This window comes from Hippoglossus stenolepis, chromosome 2 (assembly GCF_022539355.2).
Source record: "Hippoglossus stenolepis isolate QCI-W04-F060 chromosome 2, HSTE1.2, whole genome shotgun sequence".
NCBI lineage: Eukaryota > Metazoa > Chordata > Actinopteri > Pleuronectiformes > Pleuronectidae > Hippoglossus > Hippoglossus stenolepis.
This window is the reverse complement of record NC_061484.1, coordinates 16,116,335-16,139,311: the sequence shown is the minus strand read 5'-3', so window position 1 is coordinate 16,139,311 and position 22,977 is coordinate 16,116,335. Positions and strand designations below refer to the sequence as shown.

General features: G+C 42.7%; 2 protein-coding genes across 21 annotated transcripts in view; one reads left to right on the top strand and one right to left on the bottom strand.

Moving 5' to 3' along the window:
• The window catches only part of adgrl3.1 (adhesion G protein-coupled receptor L3.1), a 123,704-nt gene extending 116,034 nt beyond the window's left edge, over positions 1-7,670 (bottom strand). For 5 of the 12 annotated variants that reach the window (XM_035174138.2, XM_035174147.2, XM_035174163.2 and 2 more), the window contains exon 1: positions 6,937-7,356. The gene's annotated coding sequence lies outside the window, so the exon portion shown is untranslated. Of the gene's footprint in view, positions 1-6,936; positions 7,541-7,566 lie in introns of those variants that run through there. The other 7 variants (XM_035174097.2, XM_035174130.2, XM_035174156.2 and 4 more) reach the window with 4 other exon arrangements.
• Positions 7,671-9,126: 1,456 nt separating this feature from the next.
• The window catches only part of si:dkey-92j12.5 (multiple PDZ domain protein), a 40,120-nt gene continuing 26,269 nt past the window's right edge, over positions 9,127-22,977 (top strand). For 7 of the 9 annotated variants that reach the window (XR_007032277.1, XM_047338071.1, XM_047338068.1 and 4 more), the window contains exons 1-18: positions 9,127-9,351; positions 10,319-10,424; positions 11,205-11,371; positions 13,179-13,388; positions 13,700-13,768; positions 13,942-14,064; positions 14,386-14,469; positions 15,011-15,118; positions 15,268-15,370; positions 15,527-15,618; positions 16,489-16,702; positions 16,972-17,046; positions 17,649-17,728; positions 17,950-18,096; positions 19,586-19,771; positions 19,919-20,080; positions 20,450-20,659; positions 21,776-21,946. Coding sequence is in view for 8 of the 9 variants with exons in the window: in XM_047338071.1 (XP_047194027.1) it covers positions 10,412-10,424; positions 11,205-11,371; positions 13,179-13,388; positions 13,700-13,768; positions 13,942-14,064; positions 14,386-14,469; positions 15,011-15,118; positions 15,268-15,370; positions 15,527-15,618; positions 16,489-16,702; positions 16,972-17,046; positions 17,649-17,728; positions 17,950-18,096; positions 19,586-19,771; positions 19,919-20,080; positions 20,450-20,659; positions 21,776-21,946 (2,214 nt within the window). In the remaining variant the exon portion in view is untranslated. Of the gene's footprint in view, positions 9,352-9,559; positions 9,927-10,318; positions 10,425-11,204; positions 11,372-13,178; positions 13,389-13,699; positions 13,769-13,941; positions 14,065-14,385; positions 14,470-15,010; positions 15,119-15,267; positions 15,371-15,526; positions 15,619-16,488; positions 16,703-16,971; positions 17,047-17,648; positions 17,729-17,949; positions 18,097-19,585; positions 19,772-19,918; positions 20,081-20,449; positions 20,660-21,775; positions 21,947-22,977 lie in introns of those variants that run through there. The other 2 variants (XM_047338059.1, XM_047338060.1) reach the window with 2 other exon arrangements.

The following is a 22,977-nucleotide window of genomic DNA, read 5'->3' as shown; positions in this document are numbered from 1 at the left end:
AAACAGACACGTGGTCCGTGTAAGTTATTGCCGCAGGCCCACAGGCCAGCGTGGTACTCATCTGTCTTGGCGTGACACTATCAGGCTCCCTTGCAAAACACAGAGGTGGTAAAATGTTTTTATTGCAAAATAAGAAAGATATGTCAGGGGCAAATTGACGGGTGCTGATTCATGCCAAAGGGGCATGGCGCTTCTATCTCAAAATGAGTTGCAATGTCCTTGGCGGGAAACGAACCACGCCAGCTTGTTGTCAGAGTCACACGTCGTGAATGGGCTAAAAGTAGCCTCCTCGTGCCAAATTATTCACCAGCCAGTCAACAGGGATTTAACCTGAGGCAGCGTGAGGTGCTATATTTACACTTGAGATGAGGCCAGTCAGCTCGATAACACGGGGGGTGGGGGGGGGACACACAAAAGAGCGAAAATGATGTAAACATGCATTATCAAGCCATCGATCACCGCTATATCTGTTAATATCTTTGTTCCATCAGGCATGACCATCTAGTCATCCTTGCCCTCCTTCAGCCTATCATACTGCACCATCAACAAAGCTCCAGATCAATACTCTCTGGCACATATTCTCACTCTCAAAGACTTGGAATGAAAACGCGATTCGATATCAATCACGATCACAGCTGTGCCACTGAACAGGCATAACAAATGACAATATCTTTTTTTTTCTCCCTTTTTTAATCCGCCCTCAAACGACCAGTCGCATCACAGCTTCGAGTCGGATCTTTCACCCTGGTTTATGCTGAAAGGAACCAGATGAACTAGGGAGTGGAAGATGTATGTAATGCAGTTAAAGTAAAAGCCCAGTAAGCAGGAAATTTAAGAGGGGCCTGGGGATGATGGTATTACAGCAGACGCTGATTGTGGACAATCGGCTGCAGAAGGAAAAAGATATGGAAAATATCATTGGATGCAGGATGGTGGGTGTAGAGAGGCGAAGAAACACTTGAGAAGCACCAGGATATGGCGAAACCTCAACAGTTTAACAATCTACAAACAATCTGGATGAAGTAAGCACTACTTTGAAAAACACAATGTCGCTGCAATGAGGCCAGAATTCCCCTCACATTGTCTCAGCCACTGAAGTCAACCAACACAGCCTTTTATTTGCAGCACTGAATACGTCCTTTAAGACAATACTGTATTTTACAAACCCCCGCTGCAGTTTCCTCCATTGATAAGAAATGTTGTGTTTATGCCAGGGCACTGAGAGATTTGTGCCCGCAGCCCTGCGATGACCTCATTGTTCATTGCCCCATAATTCAAATCTGCTCCGCTGTGTTGCATCACATTGTGTATGACTCATTTCCAAGCACCCCATTCTCTAAACAAGCACGGCCTCCTCAGCACGCCACCGTCGGCCCGCGCAAACAACACGGCAAAGAATTTCCCTATCAATACTGTGGTGACTGCCTTAAGACTTGCATATGCACAGCACACACACATACACACACACACACACACACACACACACAGACACTGTTTAAATGGATTGAACTAGGAAGTAGGGGAGGAGGTGGGTAAGTGCTATTGTAAATGATTTCCTGCGGAGACCAAAATAATCGGCAGACCTTTGAGTGAGTGTCTTACAATCACTCCGGCCTTGTACACTGATTCTCCATTCAGCTCCCTAATGGCACCATGTGTGTCACTAAATATACGGCTGCAGGCCATGTCTATGGGTGTGTGCGCTCTGACATGTGCGCTATAGCACTGAAGTGCGAACGTGTGTGAGAGTGGCTGCAATTGACGTATATCACATTGTAACTGTGGGAAGAAATGCATGCGTGTGTGTGTGTGTGTGCGTTCCTATTGAGTGGTGACAACTTTGAGTGGTGTGCAGGGAGTTGAAGGGCAGAGAGGAGAAGTGTGGGCAGGAGATGTGTTGACTGGAAGGACGAGTGATTTTTTCTTCCTTTGTACAAGTACCGAGTGAGAGGTTTTGTAAGAATGGACCGTGGCTGCAGTGGCTAATGCAGAACGCAGCTGCTTAAACATGCGGTTCAGACACAAATAAACAGATTTGTCAAGACGCTGAATAGTATTTCACAGCTCAGAATTTGAGTAGCACCATTTGCAAGGTTATTGTAGACTGTGCATGCCTTGGTCATTGGAGGATCAGACAGGTTAAGATCCTGTTTTGTTACGCAAAGCCATCTTCCTCAGATTATTACTTTGGGTGATTGTATGAAAATGACATAAAAGCTCCTTTTCACAACCTCTCTACTTCAGAGCAGCCTTATGATAACCGTCATCTTCCCTTCACACAGCCATCTTCAAAAAGGTATTAGACGGTGTTTTGCAAGCAATAAAAGCACAATAAATAAGAGTCGATGATAGCAAAACATAAAAGCCGGACATTCAAATTCAGAGCTGCTGCCAAACAAAATTTAAGTGTAAAAACTGGGGAGACAAAAACAAATAAAAGCCTGTCTTAAAAAATAAAAACCTTGACATTGATTTTACCAGAGGAGAGACGATGAGATGGTGAAGTTCAACCCATCTACACACAGTGGATAATTGCTTTAAAATGTTTCTTTAAAATCTGTTCTCTTCAGAATTCCTATCATAGCAAAGTTAGAAAAATACAAAGTAGGAAAAGAGGCAAAATACATTATCCCATCGCCATGATTTTAATATCCAGATTAATGTCTGTGGGGTAATTTCACAATTGATTTATGCCGATTGATTATTCAATCATTGTTATCCCACGTGAGACACATCACAACCTGAGGTCATTAAGCTTGTTTAATTTGACTCTTACAAAACTTTGATTAAAACAAGATGCAATCAAACCTTTGAGGAGTTTCAAACGTATTCAACAGTCTCACTTTTGCTCGTCCGCTTATATGTTATTACAACAACAGATTATTATTAATATCATTATTATTATTATTATTATTATTATTATTAACAGTTGTGATAGTAGTTTTATTATCATGTTTTAAGAGTTGATATTATTTGATGGCACGTTTAGTTCGATCAACCCTCCGATATTATTTTAATTAAATAATAATTATAATTTATTGTGAATTATCAATTTGAAAATGTATATCTTGATATAATTTTCTTTTCATATCGTCCAGCACTACCCCAAACCTGAAGATATTGAATTAACTATCACATGATAAAGCTGTCACAATTTGACAAGGTTGACATTTTTCATTAAAAAATTGCTTCAAAAATTATTTACTTTATTTGATTTACTTTATTTCTAATTTCATAACACCCCACTACTCAATTTATTGTTTCAACTCTAACTACATTAGATTTAATACCATGCCAGTGTTTTTTTAATTTTAACCCACACTCCAGAACCACCTCCCCATCACAGCCTTTAATATTATGATTACAACATACTGCTAAACCATCCAATAACCTGTGAGCAGGATTACAGCGTGTATCACTTTCAGCACTACACACAAACAGCCCTGTTAATGCACAGCATGAGCAGCGAGGGTAGAAATATACATTTCCTCCAATCGGCCCCACAACAAAGACAGATAATAGGCTGCGGTGGTTTGACCCGAAAGCCTTGCAACAGTTCCATATTTAGGTAGAGTAAGACATCTATCTCTGGAGGGCTATTCTGGTCGAGGCCAAAATGAGTCAGTGAATACCCCGAGACACGGCAGCCAGTCGTCTGCTGCTGGTTTTCCCCTTCCCCAAGCATATATCTAATCGGGTAGCAAAGTAACTGCGCAGTAGTCCTCTCGCATGAACTGAACCTCTAATAGGGTTGAATGATATGGGAGGCGAGTTTCACACATTAGGAGAGGTGAACTGAGCTGATATCTCCAGTCGATGGTGGAAAATGCAGGGTTATTCTTTGAGGGAAGGGAAGGGGTAAGGAGTAGGAGGAAGGATGTGTTAACACATGACCGAGTGCTTTAGGTGGATGAGGAAGACGGGCAAGGATCTGGCCTCATTATTTCAATACGGGAGAGAGATGTCTGGGGCAGGAAAAGGCTTTTGAATTAGGTTAAACTCAGCACCCAAAGTGGGGTTAAGACTTGGAACGTGAATCATCACCACATTAGGAAATAGGCCGGTGAAGTCCAACAGCATCCTTTCAATAAAATTTAATATCATTACTGAGGCATTGAGAATTGTTTCCGTTTTTTCCCCTGCTTTAGATACAAGAGTGACTATTTATGCATGGAGGTTGGTTGTCTCTGTGAGCACAATAAATACCTACTCCTGTTTATCTACAAGGCTTTCTGACACAAACCTTTACCTTGCCATGCATAAATTAACTTAATGGAAGACTGCGAGTCCAGAATTGCAAATTCTTTAGAAAACACTCTTTAAAAGGATCTGTGTGCCCGGTCAACACAATTAATGGCATGAGTGAGGTTGGACTCTCTAATCTCTCTTGACATTGGAATTTAGAAACTTCGACACAGCGTAGTTGCACTTGTTACACATCTGATTTTATGCCTGCCTGTCCTAATATTGACATGTCTGTTATTGCTTGCCTGACACTGATCGTGCTGTCTGCCACGGTTCATTATTTTATCTTGAGGTTTCAATGTGAGCTTGTGATATTTCATATTGACAGGGGGCGGATCCAGGGGCAGGAACAGGGGGCCACTGACCCAAGCTGAACCGGTCACATACTAACAATAAATATGACAATTTGTTAAGATCTTTTTATCTTCTAACCTTTACTGAAGTACAATGAAAGACAACAAACAAAGATATATAAGATATATTCGTATAAATGGGGTGTGTCTTTGCTCAAAGCTACAGAGCTAGCAGTCGCAGAAATGACTTTAATTTGCACCTTACTGAATCAGAAAGTGGACCCTCTGTAAATTAAAATTAAAATTTCAAAGGATCCTAGATCCACTGCATACGGAATCCCTTATTTCATCATCCAAGGATTAGCTGTTGTTACTGGAGCCATCCAGATCCAAACCAAATATTGTGTTACATTAACAGCTCTGAACAAAGGAGATCAGGCCTCCGTTAATCAAGCAGAACAATCCGAATTAGCACAGCCATCCTAATTTGCACCCTGTTTCCCCTCAACAGGGCGCATTGTCTTTTCTTCTGCATCACAACAAGTGAAATGAATCAGTGACCTAATTAAAGGAGGACAGACAGACCTACAGTCAGCAGATTGCTTGATTGCTGCTGTTGCACATTATACAGCTTCAGGTGCCTCAGTGACATCAGTGCCGTGATGGGTGTCATTGCTGAGCGTGACACAATACAGAGGGACACAACATGCTCTCTGAATCACCATGCAATCAGGATGGGATGTCTCATAAACATCCTGCTGGTATCAGTCAGAAAAGTACATGTTTGGTATATAGGTTTGGGAAGGATGACACAAATATGAGTGAGGCTACACACCTCTACACTGTTTAAAGCAGATATATAACATTTACGTGAGACAACCAACAATGGAGGACAAATTTTCGGGTTTACTTTAGGATAAATAATTAGCTCGGCCTAAAAGAAAATGCAGCCATGCGACGTTAGGATCACTGGGAGGTAAACTAATGCACAGATGACAGACGACAAAGTGGTATTCATCTCATCCACAAACATAATCATCTCCTTGGAGACCGGGCCTGTGCTTTTAACAGATGCTACCAAAATGGCAGCCAAGGAAACCTATACTGTATGTAAAAAATTTCTCAGACATCGACAGACAGATAAACTGCCAACACTGACTATTTTTCCCACCTGCTCAGTGGATTCCTCCGAGACACTTTTTCTGAGCTGCAGCGCTGACAGATGAGTCAACAGAGTGTCAACCACTCCACCCAACAAAGCCCATACCTACGATTTATGTCATGGAGAGCTACACAAGGAGTTTTTCCACAATATCTTTGTTGAGAGTCAGTTGGATGTTGAGTATTGTGATTCAAAAGGGGGGGCACTCCGGAGCCACCCAAGCAGACACACAACAAATGACCACTGAGAGCTGCTTTGTCTAATTTAGACACCTTTTGCAGTTATGCATAGGCTCGATGACTTCTTTAATTATAGAGCTATATATACAGTTCACCATCACAAATCAATCAGGCTTGCCGATTTCAAGGAGGACACTGAATATCTATGGTCACACACACACACATCAGAAACCGGCTGCTCTTCTCAGATTAGGTCTAGATCGAAGAATTGTACAACCTTCAGGAGTTTCCAGTTGCACATCAAGGTCAACTGCAACCGCCTCTTCTGTAAATAAGAGCCACAGCTTTCACTCATGGAGCCGCATGATTGATGTATCCTGGGGTGCACCGGCCTGCTGGATACTCCTTTTCCTCCCACAGTGGCTGGGTTTACTCTGGATTTTTAGACTGCGGCTAACAAACCATCAGCACATCCCCCCCCGAACGGGCTCCAGCACACCTGCATTCCCACGTATACTGACACAATGACAGCCCCACAGAATTAACCTGAGGAGGTGAACCACACATGTGGGTCTATCTGTCATCCATCACGCCAAAGCATGTGATTTGACATTGCGCGCTGCAACGAGGCAGATACATGCGGCTACAGATTCACAATTACGCGTGAGATGCGGACGAGAAGCCGTCATGAGATAATGTGATTGATCATTTTTGCAGGAGGTAAGAGGTCGCTCGTCACTTCGCCTTATAGCGACGTCTCGTAGCCTCTCCGAGCGACGCCCATGCATCCAGCCCGCAAGCCGCCGGACCCCCATCCTCCACACAGACACCCAGAACTACACCACATTTCAGCCTCTCGTCCATTAGGGACAGTTTTCGTTGCCCCCTTAAGTGCAATGATCGCAGGCCACATTCCCATGGGCATCCGAGAGGACCGATGCTGCTTCCAGAGTCAGGTCGCTGACAGACGCAGGTTGACAAATCGTCCGGAGGTTTGGACACACACACAACATATACATCTGCATCGTTGGTGAGGGAATAAAGAGCGGGTCCTTACCGTATCACCGCGCACCAGCGGCGTGCAAGCGCATTCGTGTACACATCCAGTGCAGAGTGCAGTCAGGAATAACCTTTTCTCTGCTGTTTCATACAGTCCCCATGCACCACGCAGATGTCATGTAGAAATAAAATCTCCAGTCGATAAATAATTTCACTGATTGGCGCCTCGGCTCCGGCTCCGTGGCTAATTAATTCTCTCTGCTGCAAAGACACAGGAACGACACCTCGCGAAAAATGGATGGAAACGAAGCTAGAGGTGCGATAAACCAATAGCTGTGCGCTCCGGATCCCGATCAGCGCGCACACAGAGAGGCGCCGTGTCCGCGTCCAAATGCACTGAAACCAGTGGAGCGCTGTAGGAGGACAGAGGGGTATCTCTCTATCCGTCTGCCTGTATCCCTCCTCCCTCCCTCCTTCCTTCCCTCCCTTTCTCTCTCCCTCTCTCTTTATCTTTTTAGTTGTCTTTATGTTCTTACTGACTTCTGCCGAAGTCCACAGGCGCAGAGCGCAGCGGAGCAGAGCACCGTGGTCAACACACACACGCACAGACACACACCTACACGCACACGCATACACACACACACAGTGTGCGCGTGAGAGAGAGAGAGAGGGGTCAGAAATGACAAACCAATTTGGAGGCGCAGTGGATGCTCGGTGGATCAGAGCGCAGCCCGGCGAGAGGAGCGGTGCGTTGCAGCCAGCCAGCAGGCGGGGGAGCCGAGCCGAGGCTGGGTGGGTGGGTGCAAGGCTTGGGAGGGGAGGTGGGGGAGACGACTCCTGCCTGGGGGATGCAGGAGAGAGGAAGAGGGAGGGATGAAGTGGGGGTGTCTGGTGGAAAACGCGGCACTGGATTGTGACTCCTACTAAATCTCTGGACCTAGGGCTCCACCTGCCGTGTGGAAACACACAGGGGCTCCAAAAGTTTCACACGGGAACATGATGTGGGTGTGACTCTGACACATGAGGTCTGGGCTGACGGGTGTGGGGGTTTAGACATGACTTAATGTGAGATTGCATGATTGCACTTTGGGTGACAACTGCAATATGTAACCTACAGTGGGTGCAGCTCCATTCATTGGCACATTCTCAAATAAACAGGGGATATGAGAGGTGATGTCACAGTCTTAATTTAGGCTGCATCAGTTTGATGTCTTGTTCCCTCATGACACCAGATTGGTATTTAGAGAGCCAGACATTGAACGTGGACCACTCGGCCTCAAGAGAGCTTTTCGTCTGGCAGGGGTCGTCTCATAATGGTCAAACCTTAACATGGTGATGACAAATCCATAGCAGCAACAAGCTGAAATGCTATTGGAAGAAAAGACGAATCAAAATTATATCCATACATTAAAATGCACTCACTTCCAGAAAGGATGTAGTACACACTTTTTGTGTTACTATTCAACATGTGTTGTGTTGAGAGAGAAAATGATATTTTTCCTACCTTAGCATTTATGTTTAGATAAGATAAGATGATTCTTTATTAGTCCCACAGCAGGGAAATCTGCCATGTTGCAGAAGCAAAGAGGACAATTTAAAATAGAGATCAGGTAATAGTCAACAGAATATACACTGTGAGCATAATACATATTTACAGTGTAACACGGTTGCATATTGGCCATTGAATTGTACATATGGAAATGAGTATTGCAAAGTTAAATATGTTAATCCTTAAACCTAAAGAGCACAATCCTTAAAGGGTAAAGAAAAGTGTTTTTATTTTTTATTCTATTTTTGTATACTATTTTATTAGTATTAATATTATTATTATTATTAGTAGTAGTAGTAGTAGTAGTAGTAGTAGTAGTAGTAGTAGTAGTAAGAAGAAGTATTGCATTGCAGGTCCACAAATATCTTAATGATTTTTGTCTTCAGTCATAGAAAGGAAACTTATTATTTTAATATCTTACATTTGATTTAATAACCCATTTTGTCTGAATATTCAATAATTGTATTTGCTCCTTCCTTTTTGAAGGTTCTATAATGATGTTGTCACAGTGATGTGGTCCATTGGGCACAGGGATTGTGTAGGCTAACCCACACACAGTTTGGAGCTGACTATATGAGAATAATTTGCAGAGAGCTGCACTGAAACATATTATCCAGGATTACCTGCAGGCTGGTTCCCTTTCATGAGGGATGAGCCCTGCTCTCTGTGCCTGAAGATCACACCGGGTGGTGACATGCGCACTGTGGCCCGAGCGCGCACAAGCCGCGCGGACACAATGCTGGGGAAATAAAGCACTCGGGCTTCTTGCGTCTCGACCGATTCATATCGTGGCGTCCCTCGTTTGGCTGCTGTGACTGCTCCCTACGGGGGAAGTGTCTCGCGGCACAGATAAACTCACGGTGGCTGTGCGTGGAACTCCGTGGGGACCTGTTGATCGGCCACCATCGAGAAGACGCGATGGAGGTGAGAGGCGCAGCGGACGCTTGTGAGCTAATGTCCGTGTGTTCGTCACAGTGATAGATCTAATGCGAACGGCTCATTTATTTAGCAGATTGATTCTATAGATTCCATGTCAAATTAGAGGCTAATGAACCTAATCACTGCAAATCAGTCATCTGTTTTTTTGTTTTTTTTCCCAGCATGGCTTTACCATCAACAGGTATAAGATAAAGATTTCATTAGGCTGCCGTGAAGGGCATAGAAGTACTGCGATACCCATCGTGCCTATCAATGGCCCCTAATTAGATTTCAGATGGGACGTTGTCATTTCCAGCCCATCGTCTTGAAAATCAAATCATGTCATTGGGATCATATTTTGAAGGAATACAGGCTCTCTCTCCCCCCCGCCCTCTAGCCAGAATGGTCGGGAGGCCATGTGTCGCTGTTCATTACCATCACTGGCTGATAAAGCCTTTTGGAGAAGATTTAAATCCCCGCTAAAGAGCATTAGTTGACAAGGAAGGCGCCTGCAAACAAGCATGGCACAGGCCTTGGAGGTGAGGATATCGATGTGATATTATACATGCTGCTGAACACAGGTAAAATGAATACTTGTGTTTATGCACAAGGTCAGGGAGGATGATCGAAAGTGTTTTTAGAAGAAAATAGGGTTCTATAGATTTGTCTCAAATCTGCATCCTCACAGGGATCGTTACAATTTCATTCCAGTGTCTGTGGACCTTGGAATTTGAAGGAAATGTTGTCAATGGTTTAAAGACAAGAAGAATAATCTAAATTCTGCAATCTCGCGGTGGTTTCTTAATTTTTTTCCAGAGCTATACATCAGAATTAAAAATGTATCTACAGTAGAGACTCGACTTGCCCTCTACAAATATCCTCTACATACACCATCATGGAACTGTAAATAGACTGACTGCTTTGTTAAATGTCTTGCTGAAGCATAAACTGTTTGTATTCTGTTGCTATCCAGGTGCCAAACAGTGAAGAACTGACTCCTAACTAAAGGCGCACTAAAAGTCGCACAGCAACAGCTCATCCCACCAATCTGTCAACAGGCTACACGATGGAAATCATGGGTAAGTGCATTTGGGGCCTTGCAGATGTAGAATACTGCTTTTTAAGCCAGCCATGTTCCAGTGACCTCGGTAAGACACCTCCGCACCACAGCCACCGTCAGAGGCTTAGAATTAAGGTGTCAGCCATGGCTGCAGCAGCCAGACGAGAAATAATACTTACATCTACACAGGTGGCACAGAGCTCGCAGTCTGGTCGGTAGTCAAAACTTTGGTGGTGAAGAGTTTACAGGGTCTTAACCTTCTGCCACGTACAATTACTGCAGTTGTGGCTTGCGCTCATTAGCTGCTGCTCCACCAAATAAACAAGTGCAATATGACCTGACAACAAGACTCCAGATGGTTGCACGTCCTCCTTTAGTATTATCCTAATGATTCTTGATTACGATTTTTAAAAGCCTTCCTGCCCATGCTTTGGCCACAAGTCATAAGCCCTATTTTGAGTTGAGAAGAGAAGCATACGACAGTATTGAAGACACCTTTGAATTGAAAGAACTCTAGCAGCCGTGGTTCAGGGATATTTTTTTCTTAGTTATCACACCGTGCATCAGAGCTGAGAAAGGATGTTATTTTGTATTCTAAACACAAATGTTGTATTTTCTCTGAGAAAATATCTTCATTTTCCCAACAGTATGTATTTACTGTTGACATTTCATAACTTTTTGCCTGAAAGGTTTGAGTTTGTGGTCAGGGTCACCCAGGAGCCACAGCAACATTTGGAAACTGGAACACAAAGCCAAACAGTTGAAATCCTGTTACAAACGGTTCGCTATTTCTCTGCAGATACGCAGCATGCCTTGGAGGCTGTGGGGAGACTACAAGCTAAACTGAAGGAGCGGGGGGAGGCCCCCACACAGGAGAAACTCTCCCTGCTGAAGACCGTCCTGCAGAGCCCCCTGTTCCACCACATACTCAGCTTACAGCAAGCTAAGCGGAAGCCCCTGGCGAAGGTACAGCATGAGCATGAGTGCGTAGGTGTTCGGTGTATACTGAATGGTTGGGGAAGGAGCCGGAATCGTTCCCAAAATACTGAATGCGGGAGCCAAACGGGATGAGTAATCAGCTTACCTAAGCTTACCACTAAAGCCCTGAGAAAGAGCAAGAGAGGGAGAGAGGGAGCGTGAAGGAGAGAGGGGAAGGAAGAAGTGGCGATGTATCATGTTGAGGAGTTTGCAGAAGTCATCTGTACTATTGTCATAAGTGTTAAGCTGAAGTGTGTGTGTGTGTGTGTGTGTGGTATAGATATAACTCATGTTGTGGGGACCTACATCTGTTTACAACATCATGGGGACTTGTCTCCTCATAACATAAATCCTTACATTTTAAGGTGAAGAAGTGTTTAAGGTTTAGGTTTAGGTTAGGGTGAGGGTTAGGAAATCAATGTAAGTCAATGTAATGTCCTCTGAAGTCACAGAGACTAGATTGTTTGTGTGTGTATATGTGTTTGTGTGTGGTCCTGGTATTACTTACAATTACGTTGTGGGGACCTTAATCTGTTTACACAGTCACATTATGGGGACCACATAGTGTAAATCATTAAATTTTAAGGTGAATACACGTTTAAAGGCTAGTTAAGGTTTGGGTTTAGTTTAGGTTAAGTTTAATTCTCGGTCAAGGTTTAGCTTTTTGCTTTAGGGTAGGGGTTAGGGTTTGGCATGTATAGTAATTAGGGTTAGGGTCAAAATAAGTCTCTAGGAAATCAATGTAATGTCCTCTGAAGTGTGTGTGTGTGTGTGTGTGTGTGTGTGTGTGTGTGTGTGTGTGTGTGTGTGTGTGTGTGTGTGTGTGTGTGTGTGTGTGTGTGTGTGTGTGTGTGTGTGTGTGTGTGTGTGTGTGTGTGTGTTGTTTTGTTGACAGTATCAAGTCCCACATATCTGTCAGTGGTGAGCATTGCGGCTTGGTAATTGCTTGTTGTGGTGTGCCGTAACAGGCTAACCCTATAAAGTCCCAAAGTCTACACGCACAGGCATTACCACATTGTCAGTGAGGTGTTTGCCAGAGCTTTTTATCATCTCTGCCTTTCAGGAAATATATGTCAAAAGGTTTCTTGTATTTTTATCAGGAAAGGCACTGACACCATTTCTATTAGTTCAAGTTCCTGTATATTATATAATAAAATACTGGAATATAAGTGCACATTCTTGCAGTGTGAAGTCGCCCTATTGGTGTTTTGATAGTGTTTTATCTTTTGTTCGACTCCTGCTCTTCCAACAGGTTTCAGAGTTGTTAGAGCGGAACGGCATATAAATCAAAAAAGCATCCCCTGAAATTTGTTTTTCAACTTTGAAACAGAAAATCTCAAAGACTTGGGTTGTGTTTTGTGTTTGTTTGGTATTGAAGAGAAACCTTTATCTAAGATCCTTGGGTTTTTGCTCTCTTATCTTTTCCCTCTGCTCCATTTCAAACATATTCCCCTATATTTTTTTTCCTGTCCTCTCTCCCTACTCTCTCTCCCGACTCTTTCCTCATCGTCTCACAATTCTCTCCTTTCCTCGACTTCTTTATCCTCTCCATTTGCCCACAATCACTCTCTCACCGTCATCCCATTTCTCTCTGCCTCGATATCTCCTCTCTTCAATTAATGTTTTCACCTTTCTATCAACCCCTGTTCCCCCATCTCTTTATCATCCTCATCCATTTTCCCTAACAATCTTTCTCCCTTTCCTTGCATCCTCCAATCCTACTCCATTTCATCTGTTTCCTCTCAATCCCAACCTATCTCACACCTCGCCATGTGTCGTTATCTGCTCCTAACAGGGGAAGGGCATTTCCAAATCTGTATCCATGAACTGTGGACCATGCCCAGGCGTACCAGTGGGGTTGAAGACTCTGTGTCACAGTGACTCTTACACATGGGCCATGGAGAACAGATCCTCCCACAGGGAGGGCAGCATGTCTTCCCTGGGCTCGCAGGATCTGTCCTTCTCGGACATCTATCCCAACAACTGCACTCACACCGAATCGCAGGTACGTAAAATATCCATCATAAATGAAAGGTCCTTTGAGAGGACGTTGAGTAATGGGGGGGATTTTATATTTAAAGCACTCACTTCATGAAACGAGCAAATCATTTTCTTTTTCTTTCAATTGTAAAATGTAACAGGTCACCATTGGAAATGTCACACATCACATTTGAGAATATTACATTCCTTTATAAAACACTAGCAAAGCAGGATTTCACATCATCTGGGGATTTCGGTTGAGCATAATCGGCTGCTCCGCTAACCCAGTGTCATTTACGGTTTGCTTTTATTTTACATGTGACATTTATTTTTTAGTACTGCACTCCCCCTCGGATCTCCCGCACCATGTCCATGGGCAGAAACCTGGCTGCTATTGCTCACGAGGTACAGTAGTCTTAGAAGTGAGGTGTAACTGCAGAGCTAAATGTGTGTCTGTGGATGTAGATAAACAAGGGTACCACGCACATTCAGCACTAACCTGTCAATGCTGTTTCACCTTTTTTTACTGGATTAATTGGAATAGATTTTTCTCTCTCTCTTTCTTTTCGCCACATTAGAGGCGTCATGTGGAGATGATTGAGCTGACCAATGACGGGAAGGGCCTTGGCTTTGGCATCATAGGAGGGCGGAGCACAGGAGTTATGGTCAAGACCATCCTACCTGGAGGAGCTGCCGGCCGGGTAAATCCACTTGTCAGTCACATAGACAACGCTTAAATAAAGTGCTAGTCTGACATTTTGGCTTTAAGAGACAGGAGCTAAAACCAAGTGTTTCATATCAAGATCCTGTGGCTGTGGAGAGTCTAAAGAGTAGAATCAATCTCATCATCAAATCAAGTTTTCCAAATTGTCACACTTTTCCTTTCTTTAATGAAGGAAATCTTACAACAAACACCATATTGAATATTTAATTTGGTGAAATGTGTTGAGTAGAATGTGTTTGAATATTTTAACAAAGACCAGTTTCTGAATAGATTTTTTGTTGGAATTTGGCCCCTTCAGGATAAACGCCTGCGTAGTGGAGATCAGATCCTGCGCATCGGAGACACAGACCTGGCGGGCATGAACAGTGAGCAGGTGGCACAGGTGAGGCATGGTTTGTTGAAGCTTTACAAAAGTTGATGATGAAAGTGCTACATAAGTCATTTTCCGTAATCATAATACTTTATTCCGTAGGTGTTTGAATAACAGCAAAAACTTAGCAGTAGCCGGATCACTGTTTGTTTTTTTCAAGGAAAAGCTCAGGTAGAAAAATGAACCAGACATACAGTACATTTGCCACAACTGCCAGCTTGGCTTGAACTTCCTTTTCTTTTGTAAAACTGAAAAAAAACATTCAACTGCAATTTTTGCCAACCATGAAGGATCTGTAGGTGTTACCTATCCTCTGGCCTTTGGAGGCAGCAATGAGTTCAATGCTACTTGGCAAACGATACTGACACAAATGAAACAGCACACTAGAAAATGTTAGAAAGCGTCAATGTTTTCAAATATTTTTGTGGTTAAGAAGAAACAAATGTTCAATGATGAAAACTGATTGGCTGGTTATAAAAAAAGTCTGTTCTGTTCCTTTATTCGTTCTGTCACACTCACTTTTCATTCTCTCACAAATCACCACCTGGCCCAGGTGCTGCGAAATGCTGGTACCAAGGTGAAGCTGCTCATTGCCAGGGATATCACCAAGGACAACCACCTATCCTCACCTGCCCTCAGCCAGGACAGCTTGGATGGCAAGGTGTGTAAAGAATTATAGTGCAAAAATGAATTCAATCATAAACCTTTTTTATGAAATATTTGTTGATTCAGTGGCATTAAATGTGTGACAAAGTATTCTTTAAACCCAAAACATGAGCATAACATGTGTGGCTCCATGTTCTTTTCCAGCTCAATGACTTCAATGATGAGTATGAGTTCAGTGTGCAGTTCACTAAAAACAGCCGGGGCCTGGGATTCACCATCTCTAGCTACATAGGTGACCTCAATTCAGGTAATAACATCTACCAAGTCACAAGAAACCAACTGGATCAATAATAAAACTGTTATGACTATCTGGCTTATGCAAAACATTATTGATGATCTGTGAGTTTTTAAGGAACGACACAATCAATACTAAGTTTCTTTTAATGTATCTCTACCTCCTCAGTGTACAGTGCCGGTGTGATGGTGAAGAGCATTGTGAAAGGCAGCGCTATTGATCAAGATGGACGCATCCACATTGGAGATATTATACTATCTGTGAGTTCCACCAAATTCGCAAATAGATACCTTTTTCATTTTGCTCCCTGTAGACTCTGAATACCTTCTTGTCTCAAATATATTCTCTGCTGAATCTTAACGATTTCAGCCTCTCAAAATCTGCACTGTTTGCAACTTTGAGTAGTTCCACACTCACCAATTAGGCTCTTTTTTAGCTGATGAAGTAGAATTCTAGGTTTTCTTTTTACTTTTGCCCCATCCATCTCTTCGTCAACTCTTGTTTTACATTTTCTTTCCATCTTGCTCTATCTCTTAATTTTTGATGACTATTGATCTTTTCTGAGTTCCAATTTAATTTACCAGCACTTGTTGTACCTTCATACCATCCACTCCATCCACAAACACTTCTGTCTGCATCATACCTTCACCTTTCCGTTCATCCCTAAGACTGTCACTGCCCACACACTTCCATGCATTTTTTTACGTTAGCATGTTAGCATGCATCCACCAGAGGGTTAGACAACAACAAACATGCGAGACAGTGGAGAAGGTTGTGGTGATAATGTACCAAGAGATTAAGAAAGAGGCACATTGTTGAAGGGCATGTTTACATCATGTTGATACCTCAAACTTGCAAAGTCTCTCCTCAAAAGTTTGGCTATTTCGCATCCTATGTTTGTCTGGCTTGAACTATTGGCTGTATTGCCCTGCCATGATTTCTAGTGGTGCTGCTCCGTTTGGTCGGTTTTGTCCTCATTCGTAAATTAAGATGTGGACAAATACAGATTAAATGAACGGCGATTACAGATGAAAGGCTCCGTCCATTTCCATATATGTAGCCTATCTAACATTGTGTATAAATGAGCCTTTACTCTTCTCATTTACTCGTGTCCCTGTCCCTCCCCACAGGTAGATGGCGTGAGCATGCATGGCTGCAGTGAGCAGAGGGCAATGGAGGTGCTGAGGAGGACGGGGCCCCTGGTCAGACTGAGGTTGCTGAGGAAATCCGTCCGTCTGAGTCACATCCTGCCGCCGGTTCCTCCCCTGCAGCCGCTCCGACACTCCCACAGCTTCCACGAGGGGAATCCCTACAGAGTGGCCCTCAACAGGATTCAAGAGACAGGTGCTTTGAGCTGGGGGGGGTATTGGTTTTGAACTAACTGAGCAAATTTTGATTTGCCAGTGTGCAGTGATGTAAACCTGTGTTAATAATCAGATATGATATGTTGTACGATAATGAGAAAAATTGCAATATCTGTTCAAACAATGAGCTTTGTGGATGAGGAACTTTATCTTCTCTTACATGTTTGCTTGGAAACTGTACACATTATCATTTTTTTCAAACTCAAATATGATTGAATTTCTGCTAAACTGTGTTTCTCCGTCCCCCAGGAATCTGCTCCCTGCGTGAGATCTCCCGGCGAGCAGCATACGCCAACAGACGACCCCGACATGATTTCAGAAATGGTAAGCTTTCCCTTCCCATGCTGCACTGCAGTCTGGAACTGGATCACGGGGCTTAGTCTGATATGCTAATTGGGCTCAGGGAACAGCGATGTGGCAGTGAGGCATGCTCGTTGATAGGAGTCTATTTATAGTGTCGTGCAGTTATGTGTTTATCCAACTCATTCAACTCATTCCAGATGATTTGTTTCTCGGGCCCGCCTGCATACGTGGCTTTATTTAGACAAGGATTTTTTGGCTTGATTAGAGAGTACAGTCAAATAAGTGCTGATTGCTGTGAGGCTTTAATAGCTGAACAAGAAAATATTAGTTTGCCAAACAAAAAAAACCCACAAGATGCTGGGTGTGAGTGTGCATGCTTGTGTGTCTGTAGTTTGTGTGCACGCGTGTCCACATAGTTGTGTGTTGAAACCTTGATTGGCCACCTTGAGAACTATCTTCTCTTTATAAAACAGCTCTGCTGATGCTTTCAAATAGGTTCCTATTTTTGCGTTGATTACATCTCGGGCCAGGGACAATGTGATTAGGGATGTGTGTTTGTCACTTTTTCTTTACCTGTGTGTGTGTGTGAAATGAGGGTGATTGTTTGTGTGCACAATTTACAGGCGGGAAACTGATGCCAGCTGAAGAGGAGTACCTGAGGAAGAGGTGGCAGCATGCGGTTGGACCCCGATATGAAGTTATTGTACGTCTCTCTGTAAAGTAGATAAGAAATTGAAACGTAGCTTCATCTTTTTTTGGCTAAGGCATCTCTGGAAATTCAAAAAAGTACATAATTACATAATAATAATAATATATACACCATTACTCATCTACAGGCAAAAACACTACTTACTTTCTACAGTATGAAGTATCTGCTTTTCTTCCTTTGTTTTCCACCGCTCATTTGTCCCTTTGCTCTCTTAGGTGTGTCAGCTGGAGCGGTTCAGCGAGACAAGTGGACTGGGCATCAGCCTGGAGGCTCGGGCAGGACATCATTACCTGTGCTCCGTCTTACCTGAGGGGCCCATTGGCCAAAGTGATAAGATCTTCACTGGAGACCAGATATTGGAGGTAACCAACTGAAGCTGATCCTCTCAGCCCACTGTTCTGCTACTCATCCTTTTAGTCAGTCGACAAAGATATGATCTGTGAGGGAAGGATTACTTCGGCACATCTTGAGGAATATAAGTGGATGGATCATAAAAATGTTCCGTCATGGATCATCATCAGTTCACACAACCATAGTTTCTCTCATGTTTCCAGCTTTCAAGCAATAATACTACATATATCTAGAATGACAGTCAGTAGTGTCCCAACAGTCCACTTATGAAACCACATTTAAATTCACTAGATCTGGAATTCTATTTTCATCTGCACCAAATTGCACGCACTCATAAATACCAGTCTCCTAAATGTGCCTGATTTAAAAATATATATTTATATATATACTTTCTGAGAAATCAACAAAAATAATGAAAACGCTGTATCTCACAATGTTAAAGAAAGTGAAAAATAAATGCATGGATCCCTCCCCTGATCCAGATCTGCACCAAAATTGAATAGGTTCTTCCTTGGGTGAGGCCTTGACCCTCCTCAGAATGTGATATATATATATATATATTTTTGGGCGTTATCCTGCTAACACACAAACAAATGCAAATGAAAACTGTAATAATAATATCCATATGGTAATAATAGCCTGTTCTTTAAAGCACAGTTACAGAACAGTTACACTACTTGGTAGAATCATGCATTTTCAAATACCTACATATACACAAGACATTTTTGCTTGAACCATACGGTAAAGTTTAGTTTTCACAGAATGTCAAGTAAACTGTGAAACTTTTTTCCCTTAAGGCAGTGAAATCAGTTGTAGAGTGAGTGTGTGTGAGTGTGTGTGTGCCTCTGTGCAGCTGTGCCTGTACTGTAGGGGGAGAGCTTGCCCTCCTTCCCTTCCACTGGTGCAAGTTCACACACCCACACATATCACTCATCATGATGAGCAGTCATTGTACCGGAGCTCGTCTTGGAGACATTATACACTGCTAACTGCCTTGTCTTTCAAATCAAAGTACATCACAGAGAAAGATTGAGACTCTACAATATTGTGGAGAGAAACACAACCAATTCACTTTTGATGTATGTATTTAATATATTATACACAGTAGTACATATACATATAATGGAGAATAATATATTATATATAATCACTATATTCTTATATTCTTTTCCTCTTTTAAATTGCTTTTAAAAACATATTTGATGTATGTGCTTTTACTGCACTTGTGGTCTGAACTTACTTTTATTTTTTAAGTCACCTTACAACACAATTATACAACAGCTTCTTGTAATCCCTATTGTATTTGTTTATTTGTTATTATTCTTTAATATGCAAATTATTTTATATTTTTCCATTTCTGTCTTCTATTTCACATTTTGAATAATACTAACTTTACATTTAGATATCTTTTGCTAATTTGAATGCATATTATTATTATTATCATTATTAATAAGTTATATATATATTTACATATTTATGCATAATTGATCTTCCTGCCAGGTGAATGGGATCCCTCTCATTGGAGAGACACATAAGGAGGTGGTCAATCTTCTGAAGGAGCTGCCGATCCATGTATGTCTGGTGTGCTCTCGAGTTGTCCCCCCTTCAATTCCAAACAGTGATGAGGAAGATGATAATGAAGTCCACCTCACCCTGAAAGAGCTGCTGGCTGAGTTCAATGACAAGGTGAAGGCAGTGGGGTTTATTATTGGTGTTTAAATCCTTTTCCTTCAGTCAATATAAACTACATCTACTCTGCATTTAAAAGTACAATTCAAAATGCAGCTGATATGATATTCTTCTCTGTGTCCTCTCTCCCCCCTCTTGTTCCAGTTGGACCAGGGCTGTGTCATCCCCTGTCCTACGGCTGAGGACATCACCAAGCGTGGCGTACCACCCATGTCACCTCCTTTGGCCATGTGGGAGAGAGAGGCTCAGGTGGTCGAGCTGGAGAAAGGCGAGTCGGGACTGGGCTTCAGTATCCTGGACTACCAGGTCAGAGACGTGCCCCCGAGTCTTTCTACAAATAGAACCGACTGCAATAGGCTGCAGTCGAAGAATATCGGTGTCAGGTTGGATTGGGAGAACACTCAGAGAATACAGAAGCAGACACTCTTGTATTCTACAGGGAGAATTGTTGTATTCTGTGTATTTATGCTCCAAGACTTTCAAGCCATGTTAAGAAATAGCAGCTTTATTAAAGCTGACTGCTCCTCTATGAGACCAACTAGTCCATTTTTCTTTTCCTATAATTAAAAATTCTCTTTCATCCTGTTGTTTAATCTCTTGTTTTAATTTATGTAACAAATGTGTCTCAAATATCTTCAGTAACCCGACTATACTCGATCTTATGTTTCACTCCAGGATCCAGAAGATGTCACTAAAACAGTGCTGGTCATCCGCTCCTTGGTGCCTGGGGGTGTAGCAGATCAAGATGGTCGCCTGCTGCCCGGCGACCGACTCATGTTTGTCAATGATACCGACCTGGAAGGTTCCAGCCTGGATTATGCTGTGTATGTCCTTAAATCCACTGGTTATGGCCCTGTCCGCGTCGGTGTTGCCAAACCCCTGCCGGTATGTGCAGATAATTAAATTTAAGTGTTTGATTTGATATCTGTCAGCAGAGGGTAATGATAGGAGAGGTGGGGAATTACATCCAATAAAGTTCATCGTCTCAGCTCAGAGTCAGCAGCGCCTTAACTGCTGGGCGTCTTGGGCAGCCCACGATTTCATTTCATTAGATGTTTATTTCAGTATTTGTGTGAGACACATTACTTATAGTTCCATAGTTGAGACATAGCACTTTTAACTTAACGCAAAGAAACTTCACAACAAAGGAGAGAGAATGTGTGTATTTATCTTGATATAGATCAATTTCGCAAAATTCGGTTAAAATACATTTTAGAGATTAAATAACCAGAGACGTGTGCCCACCTTTGGCTAATGCAGTAGTTGAAATGCCTGAGAAATTAAAGTATTTCACCTCAATGTGCTATTATGAAGATATCAAATATAAAAAGTGCAGGGGCAGTAGGGGCAGCTGTGGCTTAGGGGTTAGAGCAGAATGTCCACTAACAAGAAAGTTGCATGTTTGATCCCAGTCTCCCCGATTCCATGTCCCAAAGTGTCCTCGGGCAAAATACTGAAGTCCAGACGGCCGTGCCAACAGTGTATGAGTGATGTGTGATAGAGAAAGTGCTGCAGATGCAATGTATGAATGTGTGTGTGAATGTCAAAACTGTACTGTACTTTTCATCATCACATTACAACATGTTTGCCACCCATAAATTCAAGTGTTTTTTTACTTCATTCAATTTTCATCAAACTATTATTTTATCATTTCAAAAAAGCCACAGTTATGCAGTACAAGTACACAAGTGTGGATTATTCTTGGGAGTACTGTATTCCTTCTCCTTTTTGTTTTGAGCTGTGGCTTAGTAACAAGGAGCAGAGAATCCAGTTACAAGCCATTTGAATTTTTAATGCGGCTGAGAGATGAACACAATGCTCGACAACACTACAGATGGAGAGAAGGGGAGAGGAGAAGAGGGTGTCTAATTCACAGTCACCTCCTTTAGCCTGTTTGCCTCTGTGTGAATTTGCTTACTTTTAAAGCACACAGACAGTTTTCTCTTTTATTTTTTCTTCCAACTCAGTATTTTTGCAACTTTGACATTTTCGTATTTTCAGCTGGAACTGTGTGGCGGCTTGACGCCCATCTCAGAGAGGAGCGTGCGGGTTTCCTGCGATGACACCGAGAATCACACTCAGGCCGGCCTGCTAGCTGAAGCGGCCGAGGCTTTCGCCAACACTTACCACTCTGAGGACAACAGCTTCGGCCAGCAGTGTTACAAAAGAACGGTGAGTCAGAGATAAGCATCAGTCAGTGGAAAGAATTGATATTACTGGATAGTTTGTGCTCATATTTGACGTTTTGTGGATGGAAAAACATTGCAAGGTGCCATTCACACTCTTGTGGTACCACAGGAGAGCAAAGGGCAAAGTACATCAACATGAGAATTGAGAATTCTTACATTATACACTGCATTATTGTTTAAACTGCACAAATCATTTAAACTTAATCTCTTGGTACATTATCACCACGGCCTCCTCCACTGTCTTGCACATTTGTTGTTGTCTAACAACAACTTTTTTTCCAGCAGTAGATTTTTGCATGAACTGCATGTAGATCATATATCTGCGAATAAATAGCATTGTCGTAATTGTCAGAGTTTCCAGAACTAGTGTAACCCGCAGTAATAGAGTAACAGCAGGTAGAGACCAGCTGTGGGACTCAGTCCACAGAACCCTGAAGCCTCTCCACCGCTGCTGCACTAAGAGCTGTTCACCTGTTCTAAGTTTCTCAGTACACAGAACCTCGAACTGGAGAAACAGTTGTCGTGAATGTGCCTGCTGTCATGATCAACGTCACTTACATTGATGAGTCCTAGCCGCTGAGCTTCCTTGGACCCTTAACAATACTCAAGCCAAATGTGAAGCCGACAAGAAGAACAATTCTAGAGATATGAGTTCCACATACAGACAGACAGACCAAGAGTTCTGGCTTTATTAGGTAGATGCGTAATTTAGTCCATAAACTTAATACAAGAGAAATACAGTGTGAAATACAGTGTTGAATAATCATGTATCATCTAAGAGGATCCATGGCGATGAGCATTCGCATAAGGTTTTAGGCTCAGCAGGGAACATCTCTGCAGTGACAGCTACAGTAACACTCCAACAGTCTGAATCTCTCAGGCCATCACACAGGAAGCGTTGCTCATTGCCAGGCAAACCTGAGATTCTGCGGGTAGAAGTTTTAGCTGCTCTGAAGGAGATTACCATGACAGTGTTTGTTCTCTCTGTGCACGTTCTATAATGGGGAGCTTAGA